Here is a 22,326-nt window from a genome sequence, read left to right as displayed (position 1 = left end):
CCTATTCCAGGGGCTCAGGGACCACACGCAGCATCCACTACTGCCTCGGTCTGCTGAGAGCATCGGTGCATGCATCGTTCTTCCCAAACAAGGTGGTCACCAGGCTGATAAGCAAGATCTCTGCGGATTTCACCCTCTGCTAATAGAAATTCGAACTGATACATTCCTCATAACACAACGCCTTGATCGGCTCTTTACAAAAAGCTTTATATAAATAAACTAATGCCTAATGACTCAAAGGAAAGGGATTGCAACTTCTCAAAAAAAAAAAAAAAAAAAAAAAAAAAAAAAAAGCTCAAGGACAAAGCAGTGGTAGACCACCAAATGCAATGAAAAATATTCAGTGCAAAGGCCTGGGAAACTGGCAAAAACAGCCCTGCTACCACACGACAGATGTGTTGCATAACGATAACCGCACGGTTACACTCCGGCTGCAAAAGTAACATTAAAATTGCATGAACATTTATTAAATCAACATGTTATCATGAAGTTGCATTTAACAGAAAAAGCAGTTGGCCCGGCTGGCCTCAGAAACACCTTTTGTGATTAGAAAAAAGCAACACCACCACCACGTGGCAAGAATCAACCACCTCACGAGAAAACGATGCAGGAAGACAGGAGCTGGACGCAGAAAAGCAAGGTCTTGCTCCATCTTGGTTTTACATCCTAGAGCAGGCTCCTGGGTTCGGTTTGAGAAAGCAAGGCTTCATTTGGGTGCCTGGACTGGTGGTACCATTGCCCGCTGCAGCACAGGGCATCGCACTTTCACATCCCAGAATCACGGATTGTGGGTCTGCTCTGACTTTCTAGCAGATGCTGCACAGTCATGCCCAGCCCTCATTAGACCTTTAATTAGACTCTGACCATCTCCGGAATTTGTGATATTGGAAGAAACCAAAAAAAATAAAAAAATCTGCTTTGTGTTTTCAAAGACTGGCGGAGAGCGAAGCGAGCACCAGGAGCCATTGACATGAACGCCTGAAAACACGTACAATGTTCACGCCTGTTATTTCCCTACTGCTTCCAAATACCATTGAGATGAAAAATTGTCAATTTGCTATCTCTAATCAGATCGTGTTCCCCTCCTGAAAGGAGTACCTGCCTCTTCCTAACAGGAGGGGGTGAATACGCATGGGAAGAAGGCCGTGCCCCATACAGGATCCCATCCTTTGATCTTTTGAGCAACTGGCTTCCCAATTGCTGCACTGTGAAGCATTTTAATGTACACTTTGCATGGATGGTTACAAGCAAATGAATGATTTAGTAGCAAAATGTTTGGAGTAAACCAATTGAGTAAAACTGCAGAGGGCATGTGCAATCAGGCTGGGTTTGAGTAACAGCTGCTACACTTTTGTAGAATAATAGATCTGATGAACTAATTCGTGAGAGAGCTGGGCACAGCTGTGATGCAGCTCACAAATGAAAAGCAAGGAATTGTAAGCAACTGCATAAAAGGATTGTTTTTTCAGACCAACTTCACTAAAACTGCATAAAGTTGTGTTGTTTGTTTTTTTTTTAATTAGTTTGGTGGATAAGGGAACCAGAGGAAAAATGCCTCTGTCTGAAGTAACTGCTATTTAAAGGTCTGTGGCTGAGTCAGAAAATCACTTCTCTTTTAAAGTACAGGAGCGATCAATTGAGTTCAATAAAAGTTGCCTGAACCAACAGACATGTTGAAGGAAAATTCTGCATTCTTCCAGAAAAAACACCGTGGATCAAAATTCTTAGCATACCAAGTAAAAACATTGAGTTATCAGATCAAGCTTGCTTTTGTGTTACACCCAAAAGGAAGACGTAATTTGCAGCTTCTCTTCCAGAAACCATCCCAAGAGGGTGTACTGGGTCTGGCTGGGATGTTAACTGTCCCTGCAGCAGCCCATACAGTGCTGCGCTCTGCACTTGTAGCTAGAACAGCAGTGGTATCACACCGGTGTTGTGTCTGCTGCTGAGAAGTGCTGGCACAGCATCAGGACTCTCTCTGACCCTCCTAGGGGGTGGGCAAAAAAGTGAGAAAGAAACATCAGCAGGGCAGCTGACCTAAACCAACCCAAGGGATATTCCATACCATATGATGTCACACTCAGCAATAAAAGGTGGAAAAAGGAAGAAGAGGGGAGGGGTGGGCTCTCGTTGCGAAAACGTCTGTCCTCCTCCCGAACACCGGCTGCGTGCGGTGAGGCCCTGCTTCAAGGACGTGGTCAAGCATCGCTCATTCGTGGGAAGTAGAGAGTAATTTCTTTCCTCTGCACTTCCACATAGCCTTTACTTGTTTTGTTTTGTTATTCCCTTTCCCCCTCCCTCTTCCCCTTTCCCTTTTTTTCCCTTTAGTTGAATTGTTTAATTAATAATAATATTTCCTTAATTATATATATATATATATTTCCCCTCTTTAATTAAATCATCCTTATCTCAACCCGTGAGCTGTTCTTTCCTTTACTTCTTCCCCTCCTCATCGGGCAGCATGTGCCAACAGGCTATTTCAGACTCGGGGATGTACAAACTAAGCTGAAGTTTTAATCGTATGCCGTTTTACTGACAACCGGCTCTTTAAAAAAATCAGAGTAAAAACCAATTTTCATCAGTTCCGATCCATGTTTAAACTCAAGGTCCACCGGGGCCCCTGGCTCCCCTCCTGCAGAGCTGCTGCCCCTCCACGGCCAGCCCACTGCAGGTGCAGGGCTCCGCGTTGGTTTCCTTCCCTTTTCCACTTCATAATGATCAGTGATCCCCTACTCACCCGTACTCCCTTCCAGAAAAAAATAAAGAAATAAATAAATAAATCATTAGTTAGCTGATTTTGCTCTATTTTCAGCAGATAGCTGCTGAAGCAGAAGGATGTCCAGCCTTCCTGAATGTGCGCCGATTTGATGCCCTGCCAGTTTTTCATTTCATCAAGTTATTTTCAAAGAACTTACAGATCAGCACAAGCAAGAACAGCAAAAGGCGTTGACATTTCCATAAAACATCCAAGCGTGTTTTGTTTTGTTTTGTTTTGTTTGAATTATTTTTATTGTAGCTGTAACCAAAACAATTTGAGAAACACCTTGCAGAAAGAAAATAGCTCTATGGAGACAGAAGTCCATCACAACAGCCCGAAACATCCAGCTCACTTCCGTAATTCTGCTGGCAATCTGTAGAACATCATTGCTGTGCAACGCCGACAGGACGGGGATAATGCTGTAATTTATTCTTAGAACATACTTAAGCAGAATTATTTTACTAGCAACCTGCTGCAATGCCCACAGTAATACAGCAGCCCGCACAGTACAGCTGATGGTATGAAAGGGAATGATTTAACACGAGAAAAGCCATCGATTTTACACAGTGCAGCAGAGGCAGCCTGCTTCCAGGCTTAGATCTCTCCCTCTCCCTCTGCCTCTTTGTCTGCTCCAAGGTTTCCTTCTGCATTTTGCTGGTGCAGAAACCGTAGCTCTCCACAAGTAATAGCAGGATTTCCAATAACCTCAGGCCATCCACATCTCACTGTAAGAAATTGAACTGGAGAGGCACTGCTCGGTCTGTTAGATGTGCAGTCACATATCAGGCAACATCAGCAGGGCTTGTTCTAGCCAAGTCTATGTTGTAATTACCTAAAAAGAATCCCACATCTTCCCCACAGAAATAATAAGCGTACCAGTGTAGGCAGCTCCGCATTTTTAACTACCACATTATTTAGGAAAATATTCTCAAGTACTTTTATATATTTAGCATAGCCACCAAACTCAGGTTTTCAGAAGTACAGAGGATGTTCAGGTGTGTAACTCATTAAAAAATCATCACAATTCAGAAGCCAGCGTTTCAGATACATTCATCTACTTCACGGGGCGAGCTCTGAGTGCTTTACACCACTGCCTCTTGCTCCAAAAGTTTTACAGATTGCATTTTGATCAGCACCCACCTGCTGACAACAGTTTTATTAGAGTGTGCGCATCTTTGCTGATGCTCTATGTGTTCGCTATCAAAACTGGGAAACTTTACATTTCTAAGCACAGTTTCCTACATTCCTAATTGTAAAACTCAGCCCAGGGCAAGTGCTGTAATGACAAAGGGCTGGGGGATTGCCCCAGAGCACCAGCTTGTCACCACAGGAAACACACAGTCCACGTCCCCACTCTGCCTGATAGATAATTTACGCCAAAACCAAGTTTTACCAGGTTAAATTAAGTAAAGAACAACAGGTCTCCAGTGGAAGACAGATGCAAAGGTATAGTTCCATGAGGCCAAGTCTGTTAACGAAACTTCATAATATGGACCAGCTTTTTATCTTAAAAACATGTTTAAAAAAAAAATAGTTACAGAGGAGTTAGATACCAAAACACCTTTGGGGTTCTTTGTGTCAAGCCTAGCAGCACTATAGGCAACAAAAAGAAGAATGCTTTAAAAATCCAGTTCTCTGAACCCAGATGGCTGGGAAATTTAAAACTCCTCTAGGCAAATAAATACCTCTGAAATGCTTGGTTTGTGGATCTGAGAAATCCAAAGGACATGTAAGAGATGTGTCAACACTAAAACACGTTTTGCATTGAAATGTTGCAAAGGAAAAGGGAACGCTGCACAGCAGAAAACAATCAACTTCATGGGTCTGTACACCAGTTTGAGACGTCTGGGTTGCAATCAGCAGCACTAGGACTTGCAGCCTCTTCCACAAAGAGAAAGCTAAATGACTTCACCTAGCCGTAATTTAACTCTCGTCCCAGCTGAGCCACCCCAGGGGCACGCACTGTGCGCACCCATGTGTGTGAACATCAGGGGCTGGAGGCATGGAGCCAGCCTCTCCCAGGAGGGACCCCCGGTCCCCAGGCAGTGCCTCCCGGGGTGCCAGACGGAGACACCAGCCCCGTGTGGAAGGGAGCACTTCCCCCATAACCGCTGGTGTCCGTCAGTCTGAAGGGCTGCGTCACACACCTGAAGTGTAGCTCCGTCCGTGGTTCAGTGCTGGAGCAACCAGCAGCTTCCACGCTCATCCCACGCAGCCCAGCCCTTCAAGGGAGCTCCTTGCAAGGAGCACACTCAGCTGGCTCCCTTTTCTAAGCTTCACATCCACTACTTAATTAAGTCTTCAGCCAAATGACTAGGGAAAAAAGCAGGGAGTCAATTAATATATCATGATGCAGTACATAACGAACTTCTGACAGGACAATAAATAATATATGAAAGGCAAAGCAAAAGGGCTCTAATTCAGGGTTGGTTCAAAAATACCTCCGGCCTCAAACTCTCTGTATTAAATTTTTGAGCACAGGACATTTCACATCTACGCTTGCAAAGACCTTATTTACAACCAGAGTTTCAGATGCACACAGCATCAACACTTGATAATCTCAGCTCTAGTAGCCAAAATAATATTGCTAAGTTATTTTGGTATGAAATATCTCTGAATCCTATTAAAAATAAAGTAGTTCTTCACTAAAGCTGCAACCTTCCTCCAAGATGGTTGCAAGTGCTAGCTGTTAATTATAGATAAAACATTTCTGCAAGACTTTGAAATGGTGCTTGAAACAAACCCCGATCAGCTGAGCTCCAAGCTCAGTACTTCTGGAAATTCAGAGATCACACAGCTCCGTACCCGTTTTAGCTTTTTGCACATATTTAACGTAACATGAGTGTTCTCTTGCAAAAAGGCTCTTTGTGCACATCGCCCTATAGCAGGGTATCATTCACCTTACAGCTACACCTGGCATAGATACTTACGCTGTTGGGCACAATTCTCTGACCCACGTCAGAGATATTTTTTCTTCTGTCCCTTATAAGAGTTAATATTAACGACAAAGTGTTTGCAGATTGTTGTTCCTGCTCTAACAATGTTCCACGCGTGCTTTCTTTAACAATACCATTGGGGTCAATATTAGGAGAGGTTTACATTCAAGTAGTAAAATGGAAGGAATGAAGCCCTGACAAGATAAGGGATTGTACATCCACAAAACCTGACATTATTGTTTCATTTCACCAAACGTCAGGCAGATTTATTCTGTGTACTGTAAGTATAGAAGCTATCCCCCTAAAATCAACATTTAAACCGACATGCACGAGCACCAACAAAGCATGCTTCTGAAATCTTCACGGCACTTTACAAATGCTGTGCTCAGCCTCTCTCTTGGTTTTCCTACTGACCACAGGGCCACCAGCGAGTTCAGAGACCGCCGTTCGTCACCGCTGCCCGTGATGGTCCCGGCAGCAGCATTGTCACGGCTGCTGTTACTCCGAGCGCTCTGCCTTACCACAGGAGCACGGCAGAGAAAGCAGATGTTTAGTTCGCTGTACGCAGAAATTCCAGCTCAGCAGAGATCAAAACCAACACCTGGCTGCGGTAAAAAGAGTTATAAAACGCAGGGGCCAACGAAAAGTCCTGTGGGGCATCTGTTGCCTCTGTTTCACCAGCTGGGTCCGGGTACCTGCAGCGGCTGACTTTTGCTGGCAGCTCAGCTCAGCTCAGCCAAGAGCTGCCATGGCCCCAGCTCGGGGTCACTGCAGCCTTATCAGTGCTGGTGGGAAGGGGAAAGAAAATGGGGCAACATTGAAAAGGAAGAAAAGGAGAAGGAAAAAAAAAAGGTGACATGCTATATCATTTCCACGCTGCAAAACCAAGAACTTGCTTTTGAGGAGAAGCCGCAGTGGGGAAAGAAGGACGCATGTAAAGGTCTGTTTTAAAACACAGAAGCGTGAGTGAGGTTGTGTCCTAAATCCAGCAGAGACACGTATAGCAGCTAGCTCATTTCACTCTGAATTACTGATACTGCTTGCAGAGTCTCCGCTGTGTTTTATGGTTGTGTTTACCACGGCGGGGTTTTACTCTCTCCGTCAGGCAGACCTCGCATTGCTGATGCTGCTGCGGGCTGGCCCCTGGCCCCAACGGAGCAGAAGATTTGCAAAGATGGCACAACTGCTGCGCTCCGCTGCTATCTGGTCTACCTATGCCAGAACTTGTAAAACCAAATTTACTACAGCTGCTGATGATGCAGGGCTGAGATAGAGGCCACTGCTGCAGAGGGAAGCTGATTCTGCCAGAAACAGTCATTATTATTCCCATCCCCTTCCCGTCCTCCTGCCAAGCGGGAGCAGCAGGACCAGCCCCACGGGCCTTTCTTTCTTTGTACCACCTTGAAAAATTGTATTTTTTACCTTTTTCTTTAAACACAAAATTGAACACAAGTCAAAAGAGCATTCACAGATACTGTGGTAGGGCTTCAGCATTCTTAGCACTGTCCTATCTATGTGGGTTTACCCACAGATTGTCTTTTGTTCAGCATGAACAGCTAACACAGCATAAAGTGTGCAGAGAGTAAGGCAATTAATAATACAAAGGAGTTCCCCATGCCCTGAAAATTCACCAAAAACAGCAATTCAGTTTAATCTGTAGCAACTGTGCATTGTCTTTGTCACCCGATCTCCAAAATCAGTAGATTTGATGAGAGCGCAGAAAAAAGAAATGAACAAAAGCATGGGAAAATTTGTGAAGAAAAAAAAATCGAAGTGTGGACTTGCGTGGCTTACAAATGACAAAACAGAAGTGACAGAAGTGGGGTACACGGAAGACGCTGTGGAGAACTCAGATCTCTTCTGCATGTCTTACAACACACAAAAAAAGACTTTAGATCAATTCAGTGGGTTGAAAAAGCAATTTGGTTCCATACAACATAGTTCAGTTGTGTAATTGCTTGCTTTTTTTTTTTTTTTTTTGCAGAGGGCCGGACTAGGTGACCTCTGGAGGGCATTTCCTACCTACATAATTCTGTGATTCTATCTGTGATTCTATTAAGTTGGACAAAATAAAAACAATGTGAGGGAAGGAAGGGAAATCCACAAGTAACACTTTGCTCTGAAGCATCTCATCCTACGTAACAGTTAGAGTTGATGAAATAAAGATGCAAATTAACATTTGAAATCTGATCCATTTACTGCATCAGCCCCACAATCCAAGTGTATTGAGCATTTGTACTCCTTAATGACAAATGCACAAAGCTTATGTTATCGCTAGCAGTCTCCATAGTCTATTCCCTTATGTTTTAAATTCACCTTCTATTTGAACTTATGGGCAGGGATGTTAATTCATCTGAAATAAACATTGGGAAATCAATATTAGGAGCTTCTAATTAGCTTTATTCCTATATTTCAAATGAGCAAAACAAAGACATACAGAATATACAGCACAAGCCTCTTCTGTTTATTAATGTGCACAGTAACATACGAGGGACAGCCAGGACCTTGACATTTTAAGCAGACTCCGTTCATTTCTATCTATTTGTTTTACTTTCTGCTGTAATTAGCAGCAGCCACCAACATCAAACAATTATAAGGGGGAGCAGGGAGGGAACAATGCTCTACTTTTACCATTCCTTTCCCTCGTGTGTTTTGCAAAACTGCATATGAGGAGAGTTGCACTGATGCCTTCGTTCAGCTCAGCTGGGCCAGTGTCTGTATGCACCTCTAACAAGAATAAGGGACAGAAAGGTATCTGAAAGATAAGAAAATCTCATTGTGAAGCCATAAATCTGGCTTTAGAAATAATTTCAGTGACACAAAAGTGCTCTTCTACCCTTCTAAAAGACTGCTTGTATTTCCAGTCTCTTGCATCTCTATGACTGTTTAGTGATAAAAGTACAGAATTCCTGCCTCTGTGAAGTCATTTTGCTCTAAGCAGGGAAACCCACAGGCAACAGCAGACTTGGAATTGAGATGGAAAAGCAGGAAGAACTCTAGTTTTCACCTCCTAGGAGATTAATTAAAACACTCCAGCAGTATAACACTGCTTACACTAGTATGAAGAAGATGGACTGTAGCGTTTCAGACTGCTCCAATTATCACTGTTACTGTAGTTTCCAGAGATGCCTCTAAAATCCCTTTACTTGTTCTAAGATACGAAGTTTCACAAAATGCATTAGATCACCTACAGCTATAGGTTGAATGCAAATATATCAAACATTATATGTTTTAAAATTATCCGAGAAAGGGAGTATGGGAAGCAATCAATACAGAAACAGCTGTAGTCATCACTTTCTGCAGGTTTTACTCGTGGAGATTTCCCTAAGATAATTAGTAAATTGATTTATACTCTTGAACAGGTTTAGAGCCTGGGTCACTGGAAAAATCAATGCCACTTCCTATCTTGGCAGCCGCTCATCAGGCAATTTTGTTAGAAAGAAAAACAGGAGGCCAGTCGTTGAAATGTGTAAGTGATGAGGGGCATCTCCCAAGCTTTTTAATCTAGTGAGAGAATCCACATTTCTTCTCCTAATCAGATAGAAAATGTAAGTGAAGTAACTTACTGTTACATTATTGCACTGACTGCTAGGTCAGACACTGCTAACCAACCAGCAGGTGCTGCAGCACACAGATCTGACAAATGTCGTGAGGAGGATGCTTTGATTGGCTCCTGCAACTAATTTCTTACGCACATAAAAGCGGAAAAAAAAGCCACCTGCCCCTTCAGCAGGGACTGTCGCCTGCGGCCAAGGGGGCATTTCGGTGCTTTAGCTTTCTGGTTTCCTCCCTGAGCTACATCTTTGGGTCTTACTGCTTAAATCCCCTTGTTATGCTGCGGTGCTTTCCTAGCAGTAGTGGCTTTATCTTTCTTATAAGGATGCCTGAGGCATGGATCTGCCTTTATCGACTATAAAAGAAGCTCAGGTGATGGGCCCGGAATGTCTGAGCAATGGATGGCAGCATCGAGATGAGCCAAGGGGCTCATGGGGGGCTGATGGCTCCAGCTTACAGCTAGGTCTGTGCCCTCCAGAGAAAGGAAAAACACTTAAAAACCGTGAAAGCCGTGCTGCGTGTTTGCCGACCTGGGGGTTTCTTATTTTCTTCAGACGGTGTGTGCGGCTGGGATGCTGTGGGAGCTACTCGGGGACGTGCTGTGCTGCACCTGCACTTGGAGTGGCGTGTGTGAAAACGCCGTGAAAAACTAAGCGAGGCGATCAAAGCTCTTTTCATGCCTTTTATTAACAAATCTTTATTTCCTGAGAGGATGCGGGGCGCTGACTCCCACCTCACAGCGGGGCAGCGCCAGGGAGGGCTCGCGCGGCCCCGGAGGCGGCGCGGCCCCGCCCCGCGTCACGTGCAGCGCCCGCCGCGCCCAATGGGGAGCCGCGCAGCGCGTTCGAACGGCGCGGCCGTTGGGGCTCGGCTCGGCCCGGCCGGAGGGGCCCGGCCTGAGGGGCCCGGCCGGGGATGGAGGGCGAGGCCCGCCCCGGCCCCTACCGCGCCACCAGGCTGGTGAGGACGGGGTCGGGGCGGGGGGGGGTCCGGGCCGGTGCCTGTTGTCGCGAAAGCTGCCGGCTCCCGGGATCGCCTCGTCTGCAAAAGCGGCTCCGAGGCGGGGGCTGGCGGCCCCGGTGGGGGGCAGACTTTCTGCCCTGTCAGTACGTACGCGGGCATGAGGCAAAACCCTACGTGAAACGCTTCCCTGTTTTAAAGTTCAAGTTTAAACGTACTGCATGTGTAGTGACGCTAATACCTGGTTTATTGTAGGTATTGATATTTGTCAATATAGGTGTGATTTTCTTTATATGGTTATTGCTAACTATTACTACTATTCATCTGGTTATTACTAACTACTGTTATTTTAATTGATTTTTGTTGTTAGCGCTTCAGGCTTTAATCCTCTCTTCTTCACTGTTCTGTGTCCGTGCAGTGGAACGAAATCACCAAGTATTTCCGAGCGGGCATGCCCTTACGGAAGCACAGGCAGCGGTTCAAAAAGCACGGGAGCTGTTTCACTGCCTCAGAAGCCGTGGACTGGCTTCATGAGGTTCTGAGGAGCAACAGTAACTTTGGTCCTGAGGTTAGCAGGCAGCAGACTGTCCAGTTGTTAAGGAAGTTTCTCAAGAATCACGTAATTGAGGATATAAAAGGAAGATGGGGATCTGAAGACTTAGAAGATAATGGTGTGCTATACAGGTACTGAAACGAAGACCAGCTAACAGAGCTCTTGCACTTGAGAATTTGATTTAATGCTAAAATTTTCCAAAAAAACAAAAAGAAACACATCACTTTGGTTGAACTGGTTGAGCCAAAATTAATTAGTACCACTTTACTCAGCTGTCTTGCAGTATAGGCCATAAATCCTGCATGCTGAGGGCTGCTCTCACACTTAGGTCTGTCCAAGTTTTTTACTTGGCATGTGTGCTTCATTCAAGTGCCTGGGGGGTGGGCAAAGAATTTATTGTAGTGGCTCTGTGCCACTGCTCTACCAGTCCTGTGTTTACTTCTCCCGTACATTTTACGGGAAGCCAAAGTGGGAAACAAAGCCTAGCCTAAATTCTTAGTTTAAAGGTATTAATGGCCCTCGCCTATCTAAGTCTGATCTCGGTGCTGTATAAATATCTCAGCATCTTCAACTTGACTTTGGAATCAAGAAGAGTAGCCCAAAGCAACTTATAATATGGCTATGTTTAACAACGGAAAAAAAAAAAGTCATTTTTCTTGAGTTCTCTTCTTCAGAATCTTATGGAATCATGCTGATAAGGCACAGTTTCGGGTAAATGACTTCTTATATATTTAATGCATTTTATTCTAAATGCATTTGCTGTCTCTCCTATTAATTACAGATTTCCTTCAACTTCTCCAGTTAAACCTCTACCGAGCTCTTCTCGAGAAAAAGAGAACTTGGAAACCTTCTCCAGAGACAAAGACAGACTTTTTAAACTGCCACATTTATCCAGGAGAACTGTTAAAAAACATGAATTACTGGACTCTCTGGTAGTAACTTATGTCTCTCAGATAATTATAGTTGCCATGTATTTGCCTTATCCTTTGAAAACAAACAAAAACCTAGAAGCAATCATCTATTAGTTGCCCTGCATGTCATCTTCCCTTCTAGCTGAAGAAATGAATTGTTAATTTCTTCTAGAAAGTGAAATAGAACACTTACGTAGCTTTGATAGCAAGACGCAGCTGTATTTTATAGTGAAGGGTCTTGGTTTTGTGTTCTGTTTCGTTTGCATTATTCCATAAATATTCAAGCAAAACTCGTGTATGTAAAATAGCTGGAACCGTGACATGGCATTTCTGAAACGTGGTCAGCAAGTAAAAGGGATTGTGTATGTGACACAAATAGTAATTAGTCTTAAACTCCTATATGAAGCTATTTTTCAACTTACTGACAACAGGTTTGTTGGGAGGATAATACAGGGGGAGAATGTTATGTTAGTGCTGCCACATTTTTGAACCAGAAAGAAAGATCACTTGACCTCCCCCCATCACATGCCCACCCATCACAGTATATGGTCAGTTTTGCATCTGAATGATCTGGGCTTACATAGTTTTAATTGTACATATGTGCAAGCGATTAAGCATCTCATCCCATCGATATTGGAAGGGGTTTTTGTTTTCCTATGGGTTTGTGGTTTTGTCTCCTTCAGTTTAGAATTATTCCTGGTAAAATGTTTTAAAGTGTTGGAAGAGTTGGAAGGTGTTCTTGAACTGACCAGTACAATATTGAAACTTACCTTTTTTTTTTTTTTTTTCCTTTTAGGACAAAAATCTAGTTGTTCTGTTTACTTTTTCAAAAAGATTGAATGCAATTGTTCAGCCAGTTATTCCCTTCAGACTTGTGTGTGTGCATACTTTGAATTTAGGTTATGATCCTAAAAAAGAAGCCTTTGCTTGTTACCACATTTGGATTTGATCTGTTTCTATTCTTTAAATTGCTGGCTTCTGAAAGTCTTGATTAGGTTTTTTTTTGTAATGTCCTTTTTTGCTTTGTAATTGCGAATGCTTACATTCCAGTGCTGTGACTGCTAAGGTTACTCCCTGGATCATGTTTAGGAATTTAATGTTCTCAAGATAGATGTATGTTTCTTTATTTTAAGAGGCTTCTTCCAGTATAACATGCATAAACCACTAATTTTCAGGAAAACTTAGAAAAAACAGAACCAGATATAACAAAGGAGAACAAAGAAGATGCACAGCACAGGAAGGAAATAAGCCAGGAATATGTGCAAGAAATCTGGAGAAATATCATTCTAATACAGTAAGTAATAAAGTGCAAAATGCGTTTTCTTGTGCATAAGCTTTCTGTTTATAGTGGCCCAATGAAGCTTTTGACTTGCAAACTATGTGAGCTTTTTTAAAATATTCACCTTTAAGTATGATTTTTATTAACTACTTCTTACATATGCTTTCCGATGTATTTTCTAATGTTGGATTGTTGTACTTAAGAAATGTACTGCTGTTGGTGTTGAATCGTATTTTAACACCATAGCTGCAGGGTTTTTGGTGTTTGTCCCAGGAACATCACAAACTTTTCTTCCAGAAGTGAAATTTTATGAAACAGCAAATCAATTTATCAAGCAACTGTTGTTTGAATAAATGCAAAGTATCTGTTTTCATTTATTATTAACAAAAGTTTTAGACAACATCTGTTTTCTTCCTCCCTGCAGTTTGCAAACCATTTTAGGCCTCCCATCTTTGGAGGAAATTTTGCAGCCAACGCAGATAGTTCCTGAGTATGTCATCTACAACATGACTAACACAAGCAAACACGGGGTTGTTATCTTACAGAACAAATCAGGTAAGAGTTTTTTTTTTTTCTAGTTTTGCTTAAAGTTTTTTGGATGATGCAATTACAACAACATAGTACTTGACTAAGGTAATATGTTTCATAGCCTGTCTCTTACACTTGCTTTTCCAAACTAGAGCCCAGTTCAGTGTGCTTGTCTAGAGGGTTTTGTAGGTGTATTACATTAATCTGTAAGTACACATGCATAGTAATATTTAAAATTAATTTTATATTTGAGCTTTCATTTGATGTATTTAATATGATTTTGATTACTTGTATTGATTATTAAGTCTTTGGGGTTATGTATAAATAACGTATGTATGTTCTTCATTTTAGAAGACCTCCCTCACTGGGTGTTGTCGGCTATGAAATGCCTCGCATACTGTAAGTAAGAGTTTATAAGTTCCAGAAACCTGTTTTGAAAGTTGAAAGTGAAATATATTAAGGCCAATTGTGAATTTCATTTTCAGAATGCAAATAATTGGAAGTGCCTTGATATATTGAGAAGCAATGAAAGCAACTCATATCAAATTACTGCACAGAAATCTAACATAGAAGAGCAAACACTTTAGAGATGTTATGCTTAAGGCAATCAAGTTATCAGTCCTCTAGCAAAAAACACTGAATTGAATGAAGCTGAGTTTCTAATGGCTGTCTGCTGTGAATTGTCTTGCTAAAAAGGAAGTTTTTTTTTCTTTAGCTTGTGTTGTAGTAGACTTGAGCGGTACCAGTAGTCTTTCTAATTCACCATGCAGTTGATTTTTATGAAACTTGAGTGTCTAGCTGCCTTTGTCAGATGTTTCAGAAATAGCGTTACAAACACATGCGGATCACGATTATGTAAGCTTTGCATCTTTCTGAAGCAGATTTTGGAAAGATTCTGAAGAAATTGGATAATTATACTGACCTTTTCTTCTTTTTTAATCTCTCTTTAAATGGCTAACAGGGCATGCAAGTGTTAGATGAGTGCCTCTCAAATGAAATGCGGTACGATGAGCTCCTTGTATGTGTGTCCTTGCCCCTGTCCCTGGCCATTGCCTACATTAGCTCCTCTGAAAGCTGCAATGGCATAGTGGGATGGCGTGGGTTTATACATCTGTGTATATCCAGCTGTTCAGTGGGGCTGTGGTAGGTGTCCATGCAATGTTAGAGTGGCTACAGAAGTCCAGTTTGCAAGGTACACTCTTGTGAAAATGACCTTTTATTTTTTCTTCAACTGCATTCTCAAACATAGAGCCTGTTTCATGAAGAGCACTATTTGGAGAAGCAGGGCAGGGAAGAGCTTGGTGAATGGATTTAAATCAAAGTTGAAAATGGAGCTGAGTGCTGATTTTTGAGCACTTGATTTCCTTAACCCCTACATCAGTCCTGTATTTAGATCTAATAAGTCTTTGTGTGACATGAAGGAAAATGCAAGAAGGTTTGTGGCTATTTTGAGGAATATATAAAGAGCATAAATGAGGTTTATATTACTGGTGTGGAACACCCTCTTAAAAATGAGCTGAACTTAGTGGATTCATAGAATATTTTACACTATTTCTGTTTACAAATGTTATAGTGCTGAACTGCAGTTACATGCATATTGCTGACATAACTGCTCACTTGTGAAACAGTCACTCCTACAGGAATAAACTCATACTGTTATTTCAATAGAAGTGTGAGAATAAAAACTTTGTGAATTTTCTTTCTTTGCTTCTATTTAGGGCCTAGAAATAATGACATGAACCAACCAACTTACAGCGGGTTTGAACGGGATGTGTTCAGAACGGTTGCTGATTATTTTCTCAATCTCCCTGAACCATTACTTACTTTTGAATACTATGAACTTTTTGTTAATATCTTAGGTATGTATGAACTTAGAAATAACCAGTGTAAGCTGTAAGTTTATATCAACTGGGAGGAAAAAAAATCTGTATCTCAAAGTGGACCTTGACCCTGTTGTCTGTCTGGCAACTTGAATCTGAGGAATATCATCAGTGCTGTCGTTCTGTATTACAGTATTAAGTGAAATGCAATTGTATCTCGTTCTATGCAAATTACTGTCTGAACTAACTTTCTAAATATTTGGTAACCATAACTTGTAAATAGGTGCTCATCCTCGTCCCTCACTATTGCAGTCTGTTAACTGCCTTAATTCTTGCATGTTGGTTGCAATTATTGTGCTAGATTGCTTTTGGACTGAGCTAATTTTTTCTTATATTTTACTAACTGAGTCAATTTGTGTCTTACATTTGTCATCTTCTCTGTTCAGTTAGCAACTTTACTTCTTTCTGGACTTGTTTGCATTCACATCGCTTGCATCTTAATATATATATTTCATTTTCTGATAGTTATGTGTGGCTACATCACAATTCCAGATCTATGCAGCAGAAAACATTCTGCCCGAGATGAGACATGTGACCCCCAACCTTCAAAAATTCTTCACTTGAACTCTTTCAAGTCAACTGAATGTCTTCTTCTAAGCCTACTTCGCAAAGAGCCTGAGAAAAAGAAGAAAGAATATGAAGTTTCCAGGAAGTGGTCTGCAGAAGAGTTAGCTGTTCAAAAACAATGCGCAAAGAAATTGCAACAATATAAACTGACAAGTGAACAAGGCAGTGCTGGTAACTTAATAGGAGGAAGTTGTCAAAATCTTTCAGGTTTGAGGAATGAACAAGATCCAGCTCTCAAGTTCAGGACAAGATGTTACTCTTTGGAAAGAATTGGAGGTACTGCCTCAAGTGTACCTAATAAAGGAGAATCAGTTGTCCTCAGGCAAACTGATGTGAACACAGTCTTGGGCACAAGAAATAAAAACCAATCACTACTGTATAAGCATAAAGCCAACTCTGTGTTGGCGTTTGGTTTTGATAACACATACCAGAACCAAACTTATGGTGTGAAGACAGTGTCTGCCTCAACTCTTCAGAAGAAAGAGCTATTTGATGAAAATCATAGTTCAAAGGAAATATGCAGGTCTCAGAGTTTACTTGGCAGCAGGAACTCCAAAAGTTGTACTAACATCAATATACCCGTTGCCGAAATCACAGTAAAGCCAAAGTCTCAACTCTGTGGGCAAAGAAAACTGAATACTTCAGTGGACATCAGGACTGAGGTTTCTGATATCACCGTCAGCAAGAGACTCTGCAAAAGTACCATAGAGCTCTCAGAATACTCTTTCACTCACTCTTGTATGTTGACTGGCACGCAAAGTAAGATGGCTTTCCAAAGCATGTTGTATTGGCTTATCGTGTTGACTAACTAATCTCTGCTTCCTTACTTTCTTTGACGCCGTTACTGTTTTATTTTGATACCTTTTAGAATGTAACTTGTGGGTTTAAAAAACGAAGTTCTGGTTGCTCAGTTGTACTGTCTACAGGTAGCCTTTCGTACCTCCGCTAACAAATGGTAGCGTGTAGCATCTTTGCATTCTTGAGTGTGATTTATCAGAACCTTCCTGTTCAGGTAAGTGATGGAACTTCTGACCTAGGCACTGACTCAGTAAGGAAAGGAATTTGCGCAGCCCTGCCTATCGAAGATGTCTTTACAATCTTTGGAATGTATTTTCTGAAAATAATTTAAGAAATAACATTAGGGTCACTTCTTCATTGTGTTATGGCCTTGACTGTACAAGCAGTTTATCATAATGGCGTGAGCTGAGGATGCTCACACAAAAAAAAAGGACATGTAACATTGATACATAATGTTATGGTTGATTGATATGAAACATAGTTTGTCTGCATTGGGAGGGGAGGGAATTATTTTGCTGAATAAAAAATAATCCAGAAAGTTGGTTCAAATCTTAACAGTATTTACAATTAACTTGTAGATCTCCTTCAGCCTCACTTAGAAAGAATTGCTATTGAAGCACTACAGATATGTTGTTTGTTGCTTCCACCACCAAATCGTAGAAAGATGCAGCTCCTTATGCGTATGATCTCTCGGATCAGTGAGAATGTCGATATGCCACGACTGCATGATGCGATGGGCACACGTTCTTTGGTAAGAGAATCGTGATTGCAGTTTATTGTTTTAAAAACTTGCTGAAGTAATGCTGAGAATACTAGCAGTAATTAGGATTTAAAGTTTTTGGCTTGCTGTAATTAAATACAATTAAATTGTGACTAATGGGCAAATTTTTCATTTCCACAGCACTTACAAAAAATCTGGCTTGCATCAAGCACTGTCTCCATCCTAATACATCTGAAATATTGATGTTGCTTTTGTTTATTTTGGGAGGAGGAGGGAAATAATTCCTTAAAAGAATGTAAATGATTGTTCAGTCTGATTTATCACCCAACTGCCATTTAAGCCTAAAAGGTGCTGGCAAAGTGTGTGTGGACAACCTTTCTTGGGATAAATGTTTTTGTATTTGGAGTTAGACCCATGGAATGGTTTGGCTTGGAAGGGACCTTAAAGATCATCCAGTTCCAACCCCCTGCCATGGGCAAGGATGCCACCCACTAGATCAGGCTGCCCAGGGCCTTGTCCAACCTGGCCTTGAATGCTTCCAGGGTGGGAGACACGACAGTGCCTCCTGTGATTAGGACATAAACCATTCCAGAAGGAGGAAGCCTAGTGAATTTAAAGGCTAGCTTCTAGGTCTGAATTAAAGCTTTTATTGGAATGACTACTGGAAGACATTTGTATTTGTGCCAAATAAGATTAAACAACGTTACCTGCACAAGTTGTTTTAAAATAAGCCTGATAAAAGCCAGAAATGGGGAAACTGTAAACATGTTTTTTAAAAAAATTTGAAACTGGTTGTTGGTGTACATTAGATCTTGGGCAGGCTGACTGTGCAGGTGTGTTTTTGTCTTCTCGCTTGGTTCAAGGCAGCTGCTTGAATTTGTGCATTTTTCTATGGGGGAGGACTTATTTTTAAAAATTTATTTCTTAAAAGAAATTACTTTAAGATTTGTACTTTGTATTGAACGATACTTTATTTCAGTTGAGGAAAAAAATAGTTTTCTTCCTCTTGACCAGCTGGTGTGGGCAAGAGAGATTGCGATGAAAGTTGATACTGGAGAATTTGTTGTAGCACTGTATAGGAGGAGGACAAATCCCCTGGCTGCACCTACTAACGATCTGCTAAACACTTCTAGATGATACAGACTTTTTCTCGATGTGTGTTATGCTGTGCAGAAGAAGTTGATCTTGATGAGCTGCTTTCTACACGACTAGTTTCGTTTCTAATGGACCACCACCAAGAAATATTTAAAGTGCCGACTTACCTGCAGGTTGCAGTGCAAGATCACATAGAATACGTGAGGATGGCTCAGGTTGGTGGCATGCCAGAAGTTCAAGTACCTTTGCTAGCTGCGGAGTACTTGTTGCTGATGTGGGTGGGATGGGAAAACTGCGAATAAAATCACATTGTGTTCAATGCAAACTTCTATTTAACGTATTGGTGCACTCAAAGGCATCAGCTACTTTATAATGCCTTGCAACTTGTGATGTTGCAACTTATGAAGTTGATATGCTTGGATGTTAAGGTACCTTCTTATCAAGATAGTATGTAATCATTTGACTATGTAGACCCTTACTTTGATTTTTTTTATTTATTTATTTCAGGGCAAATATCCAAGGGAAGAAATTTGTGCCATATTGCCAACATACTCATACTGCAAACAAATAACTCCTCAGGAGTTTGAAGAACAAAAGGTTTCTACGTCTCAAGCTGCGGTGGCAGAGCTGTTAGAGAACATTATCAAAGATAAGAACTTGTCTGTAAAAGACAAAAAGAAAAAGTTAAAACAGGTAAGAAAGGTGGATGTTTACTTCTGAGAGCATTCCTGTGAGGGAAGGGGCTCAGCTGTGACACACGGGAGCAGAACATGAGCAAACTGTATGGAGAGAAATGCTTCTTTTATAGAAAAATAAGTAAATCTACTGATTAATGTTTTTTGATTGCATGATCTGATAGGATTTTAAGGACAGTGTCTAATAGAGCATTTGATGCTGTCTGGCAACAATGGGTGTTCAGTGACTCAAAACCAGTATAAAACTACTCTAAGATGCTCTCTTAAGCAGTGTGCTGTACTGGCAATGCAAGCTACCATTAAAATCCCACAGGTGGGCTTAAAATCTGTGGAAGAGACAAAAGTAGTCAGGTTTTTGCTGTTAAGAGGTCAAAATCTATTCACGGTTCTGCAATATTCTTTGCTGTGGAATGAGCTTTGTTTTGTAACGTGCATGTTGTTCCAGATTATCTGTCACTTCTATAGCCTGCTAATGTGTTGCCTAATACTAAAGCTAAAGTGCAGCAACTCTGGCAGGATTTCCTACTGGAGGTTTTTTCTTTTTAAGAAAACTTTTGGCAAGTGTCTCTGACCAAATGAATAGCATTGTACTTGTCCTAGAATTTCCTAAGCAAGTCTTATGACTCAAATTTGAAAAAGCAGCTTTTCAAAGCAAGTGCATTTCTTCTGATGCCCCTTCCCCTGCTTCTGCAACACTGACTTTCACGTGTTGTGACAACTTGAATTTATCAGGACCAAGCTTCAGAAGACAGGCCTTTTGTTCGAGTTCATTGAAACGTTCTGTGTGTAAAAAAGAATAGGTAACTACAGTTACTGAAACCTAAACTTCTGAGTAAGCAAGCGGTAAGAAGTGAGGCACAGCAGCACTTCAAGCAGGTGGAGCAGGGAGGAAGGAAATAAACTGATATACTCTATCAATAAAACTTGAAGTGCGTATTTAAATGTTTGAGTTCCCACTGACATCCACAAGTGATTTATACTGTAAAGGGCACATATTAGCAGTTTATGTTTTAAATTCATGGGCTTATATTCTAGTCTTGCCCTTTGTGCAGGGATAACTAGTGGCATTCAGTAGATTGAATCCTACTTGAGACTCCAACGTGACCTTACATAAGAAACAGGCAGTGTGACCAAAGCATCTCCAAAGCCAGATAATTCTGTTTGTTGCGCATCTGCAGGAACTGAAAAATAACTCCCCTAGTTTAAGTAGTTACTCTCTCTTTCCTGAGAGAATGCCTTCAAAAATCTGAACCTCAGCTCCCAGTTACTGGAAACGTTTATTGCTGTGTTCCTTGAAGGACAGCTTTCCAAGCATAAACAGAACGTACACCAGTGCTGCCGGTGTCTTCAAATGGGTGACTGCCTTGCCTTGCTTGGAGAATAAAAGCTGGTCATACCTTTCAGAATCAAAGAGATAGTGACAAAAACAATAAGCTCTGCTAACTAATATGCTGGTCAACGTGATGGTGAGCAGCTGCAGGCTGTCATTTCTGGTGGAGATGCTGGCAGGTGGTTGCTGGTTGGAGGTAGAGCAGCACGGTGTCTGCTCGTTGCACTACTCCAGTCAACAGGTAAACATCCTTGGATTAAAATGGGACTGGAAGCTCTTCTCATTTCAACAGAAGATGAAGTGCCTGACAAAACTACTTCCATCTGATTCATTGTTTATCGGTTGTGACCTTATAAGCACGAAGGGCTGCAGCTGTAGTCAAGTGTCACAGCAGAAACACTTTACTGATAGTCTTGCTCTTGCTGCTGATACGTATCTGTACGTGGTGATTCATGCTCAAGTCCCAGGCAGCTGGGTTTTATTTTTTTAGTGGAATCCCATTTAATAATTTTCTTTTGCCTGTCTTCTAGTTTCAGAAGGAATATCCTCTGATCTACCAGAACAGATTTCCAACTACAGAAAACGAAGCAGTGCTGTTGGAGAACAAACCTACCATCAAACAACCGATGCTTAGCCTAAGAAAACCAAAATTTCGTAGCCTGCGATATTAATTTAACCATCCTTCAGCTGCATGTTTACTTAATGGATGGATGAATGACTTACCAAGGGGTGCTTTCTATGCAAATTTGGTAGTGGTTGCTTATGGAGAAGGAAGAAATGTTTACATGAACACTATGCTGAAAAGTGCCAAAATAACGTTTTTTCTGGAGGTTACTTTTGAATGACTTCTAAGAGAAATATTTATCTGTTTACAAATTAATCAATGTATTGTGTTCAGTAGAATAAATGTGAAAATAAGCATGAAGCTATTGGTAACCAAAAATGAATACAGGGTTTTCGTATGGGAAACTAATGATATGCAACTTTCTTAATGTCTATTCAGGAATTTGTGCCATTAATTATAGCTTGTGTGGAGTTTTAATTATTCGTTTGGTGTGGATAAGTGCCTTCCTTGTTTTCACAAAATACTTGTCTTCAAGCAAAACAATGTTCTTTGTGTTCGGGACTAATTTAAAAGTTGCTTTTGTTGTTTCCAGGGGAGCCAGAAATTCACTGTAAATAAATTATCTGCCTCCTTGAAATTCTTATTTTCTTCTCATCTGTAGAATCTGCTTTTTCATATTTATTTATATTAAAAGTGCTAGGTATGTTTGATATTTTCCTGGAATGCTTATTTTGGCTGTACTGGTACCATCTGTCACTTCTGTCGTTTTGTTTGAGAAGTATATGAGATGTGACTATGAATAGAATCGTAATACACTACATTTCCCTGTGTTGTTTCTGGAATTAACCTGCGAGGAAGGCTTTGTAAGTGGCAAACCAAGGTAAGCCCAGTCTCAGCCGCTGTTAGAAAATGTTTGGATGTCTGTAGATAACTTTACACTTTCCACAGCAGGTGATGGATGTTTGTTGTTTGTAGTGCCCATAGACAGCTTCTAAAAAATCCAATACCTGCCTAAACTTCAACTTACTTTCAGCCTAAGTGTTGCATAAATGCTTTATTTTGTGTTTATCTGTGTTCCAGTTAAGCTAATCAGGCCAGAGGCTCACATTTCTTAGGATTTAGCTTTCAGCTGGCTGCCCTCATTATTCAGAGTGCTTGATCCATGTTACTTAACGTTCCCTTCTGAGGTTTTGAC

At 41.3% G+C, this 22,326-nt stretch overlaps 1 protein-coding gene and 1 long non-coding RNA gene across 6 annotated transcripts; one reads left to right on the top strand and one right to left on the bottom strand.

Moving 5' to 3' along the window:
- Positions 1 to 4,282: 4,282 nt before the first annotated feature.
- LOC118170915 lies at positions 4,283 to 6,340 on the bottom strand. The gene is made up of 2 exons (XR_004752920.1): positions 6,216 to 6,340; positions 4,283 to 5,071 (listed from the first exon to the last, which is right to left on the bottom strand). It is a non-coding gene; the product is annotated as an uncharacterized LOC118170915 (long non-coding RNA).
- Positions 6,341 to 10,153: 3,813 nt separating this feature from the next.
- DEPDC1 (DEP domain containing 1) lies at positions 10,154 to 21,959 on the top strand. Of its 5 annotated transcripts, none has more exons than XM_035333532.1 (12): positions 10,154 to 10,209; positions 10,628 to 10,893; positions 11,544 to 11,694; positions 12,849 to 12,967; positions 13,377 to 13,507; positions 13,832 to 13,879; positions 15,199 to 15,339; positions 15,853 to 16,686; positions 17,304 to 17,476; positions 18,580 to 18,756; positions 19,049 to 19,234; positions 21,097 to 21,959. In XM_035333532.1, the coding sequence occupies exons 1-12, from the start codon at positions 10,165 to 10,167 to the stop codon at positions 21,235 to 21,237; spliced, it is 2,412 nt and encodes an 803-aa protein (XP_035189423.1). In that variant the 5' UTR covers positions 10,154 to 10,164; the 3' UTR covers positions 21,238 to 21,959. The 5 variants fall into 5 exon arrangements, with proteins under 5 accessions (XP_035189423.1, XP_035189422.1, XP_035189421.1 ...); XM_035333531.1 differs by having other exon boundaries at positions 15,826 to 16,665; XM_035333530.1 differs by having other exon boundaries at positions 15,826 to 16,686.
- Positions 21,960 to 22,326: the final 367 nt, after the last annotated feature.

Source organism: Oxyura jamaicensis, chromosome 8 (assembly GCF_011077185.1).
Source record: "Oxyura jamaicensis isolate SHBP4307 breed ruddy duck chromosome 8, BPBGC_Ojam_1.0, whole genome shotgun sequence".
Lineage (NCBI taxonomy): Eukaryota > Metazoa > Chordata > Aves > Anseriformes > Anatidae > Oxyura > Oxyura jamaicensis.
Note: the sequence above shows the minus strand (reverse complement) of the source record. Positions and strands in the feature narration are given on the sequence as shown.

Coding starts and splice junctions, on each gene's coding strand:
- DEPDC1 (XM_035333530.1), top strand. CDS start 10,165: ATGGAGGGCGAGGCCCGCCCCGGCCCCTACCGCGCCACCAGGCTG. Junction 12,968..13,376: donor AGAAATATCATTCTAATACA/GTAAGTAATAAA, acceptor TCCTCCCTGCAG/TTTGCAAACCATTTTAGGCC. Junction 17,477..18,579: donor CGATGGGCACACGTTCTTTG/GTAAGAGAATCG, acceptor AAACACTTCTAG/ATGATACAGACTTTTTCTCG.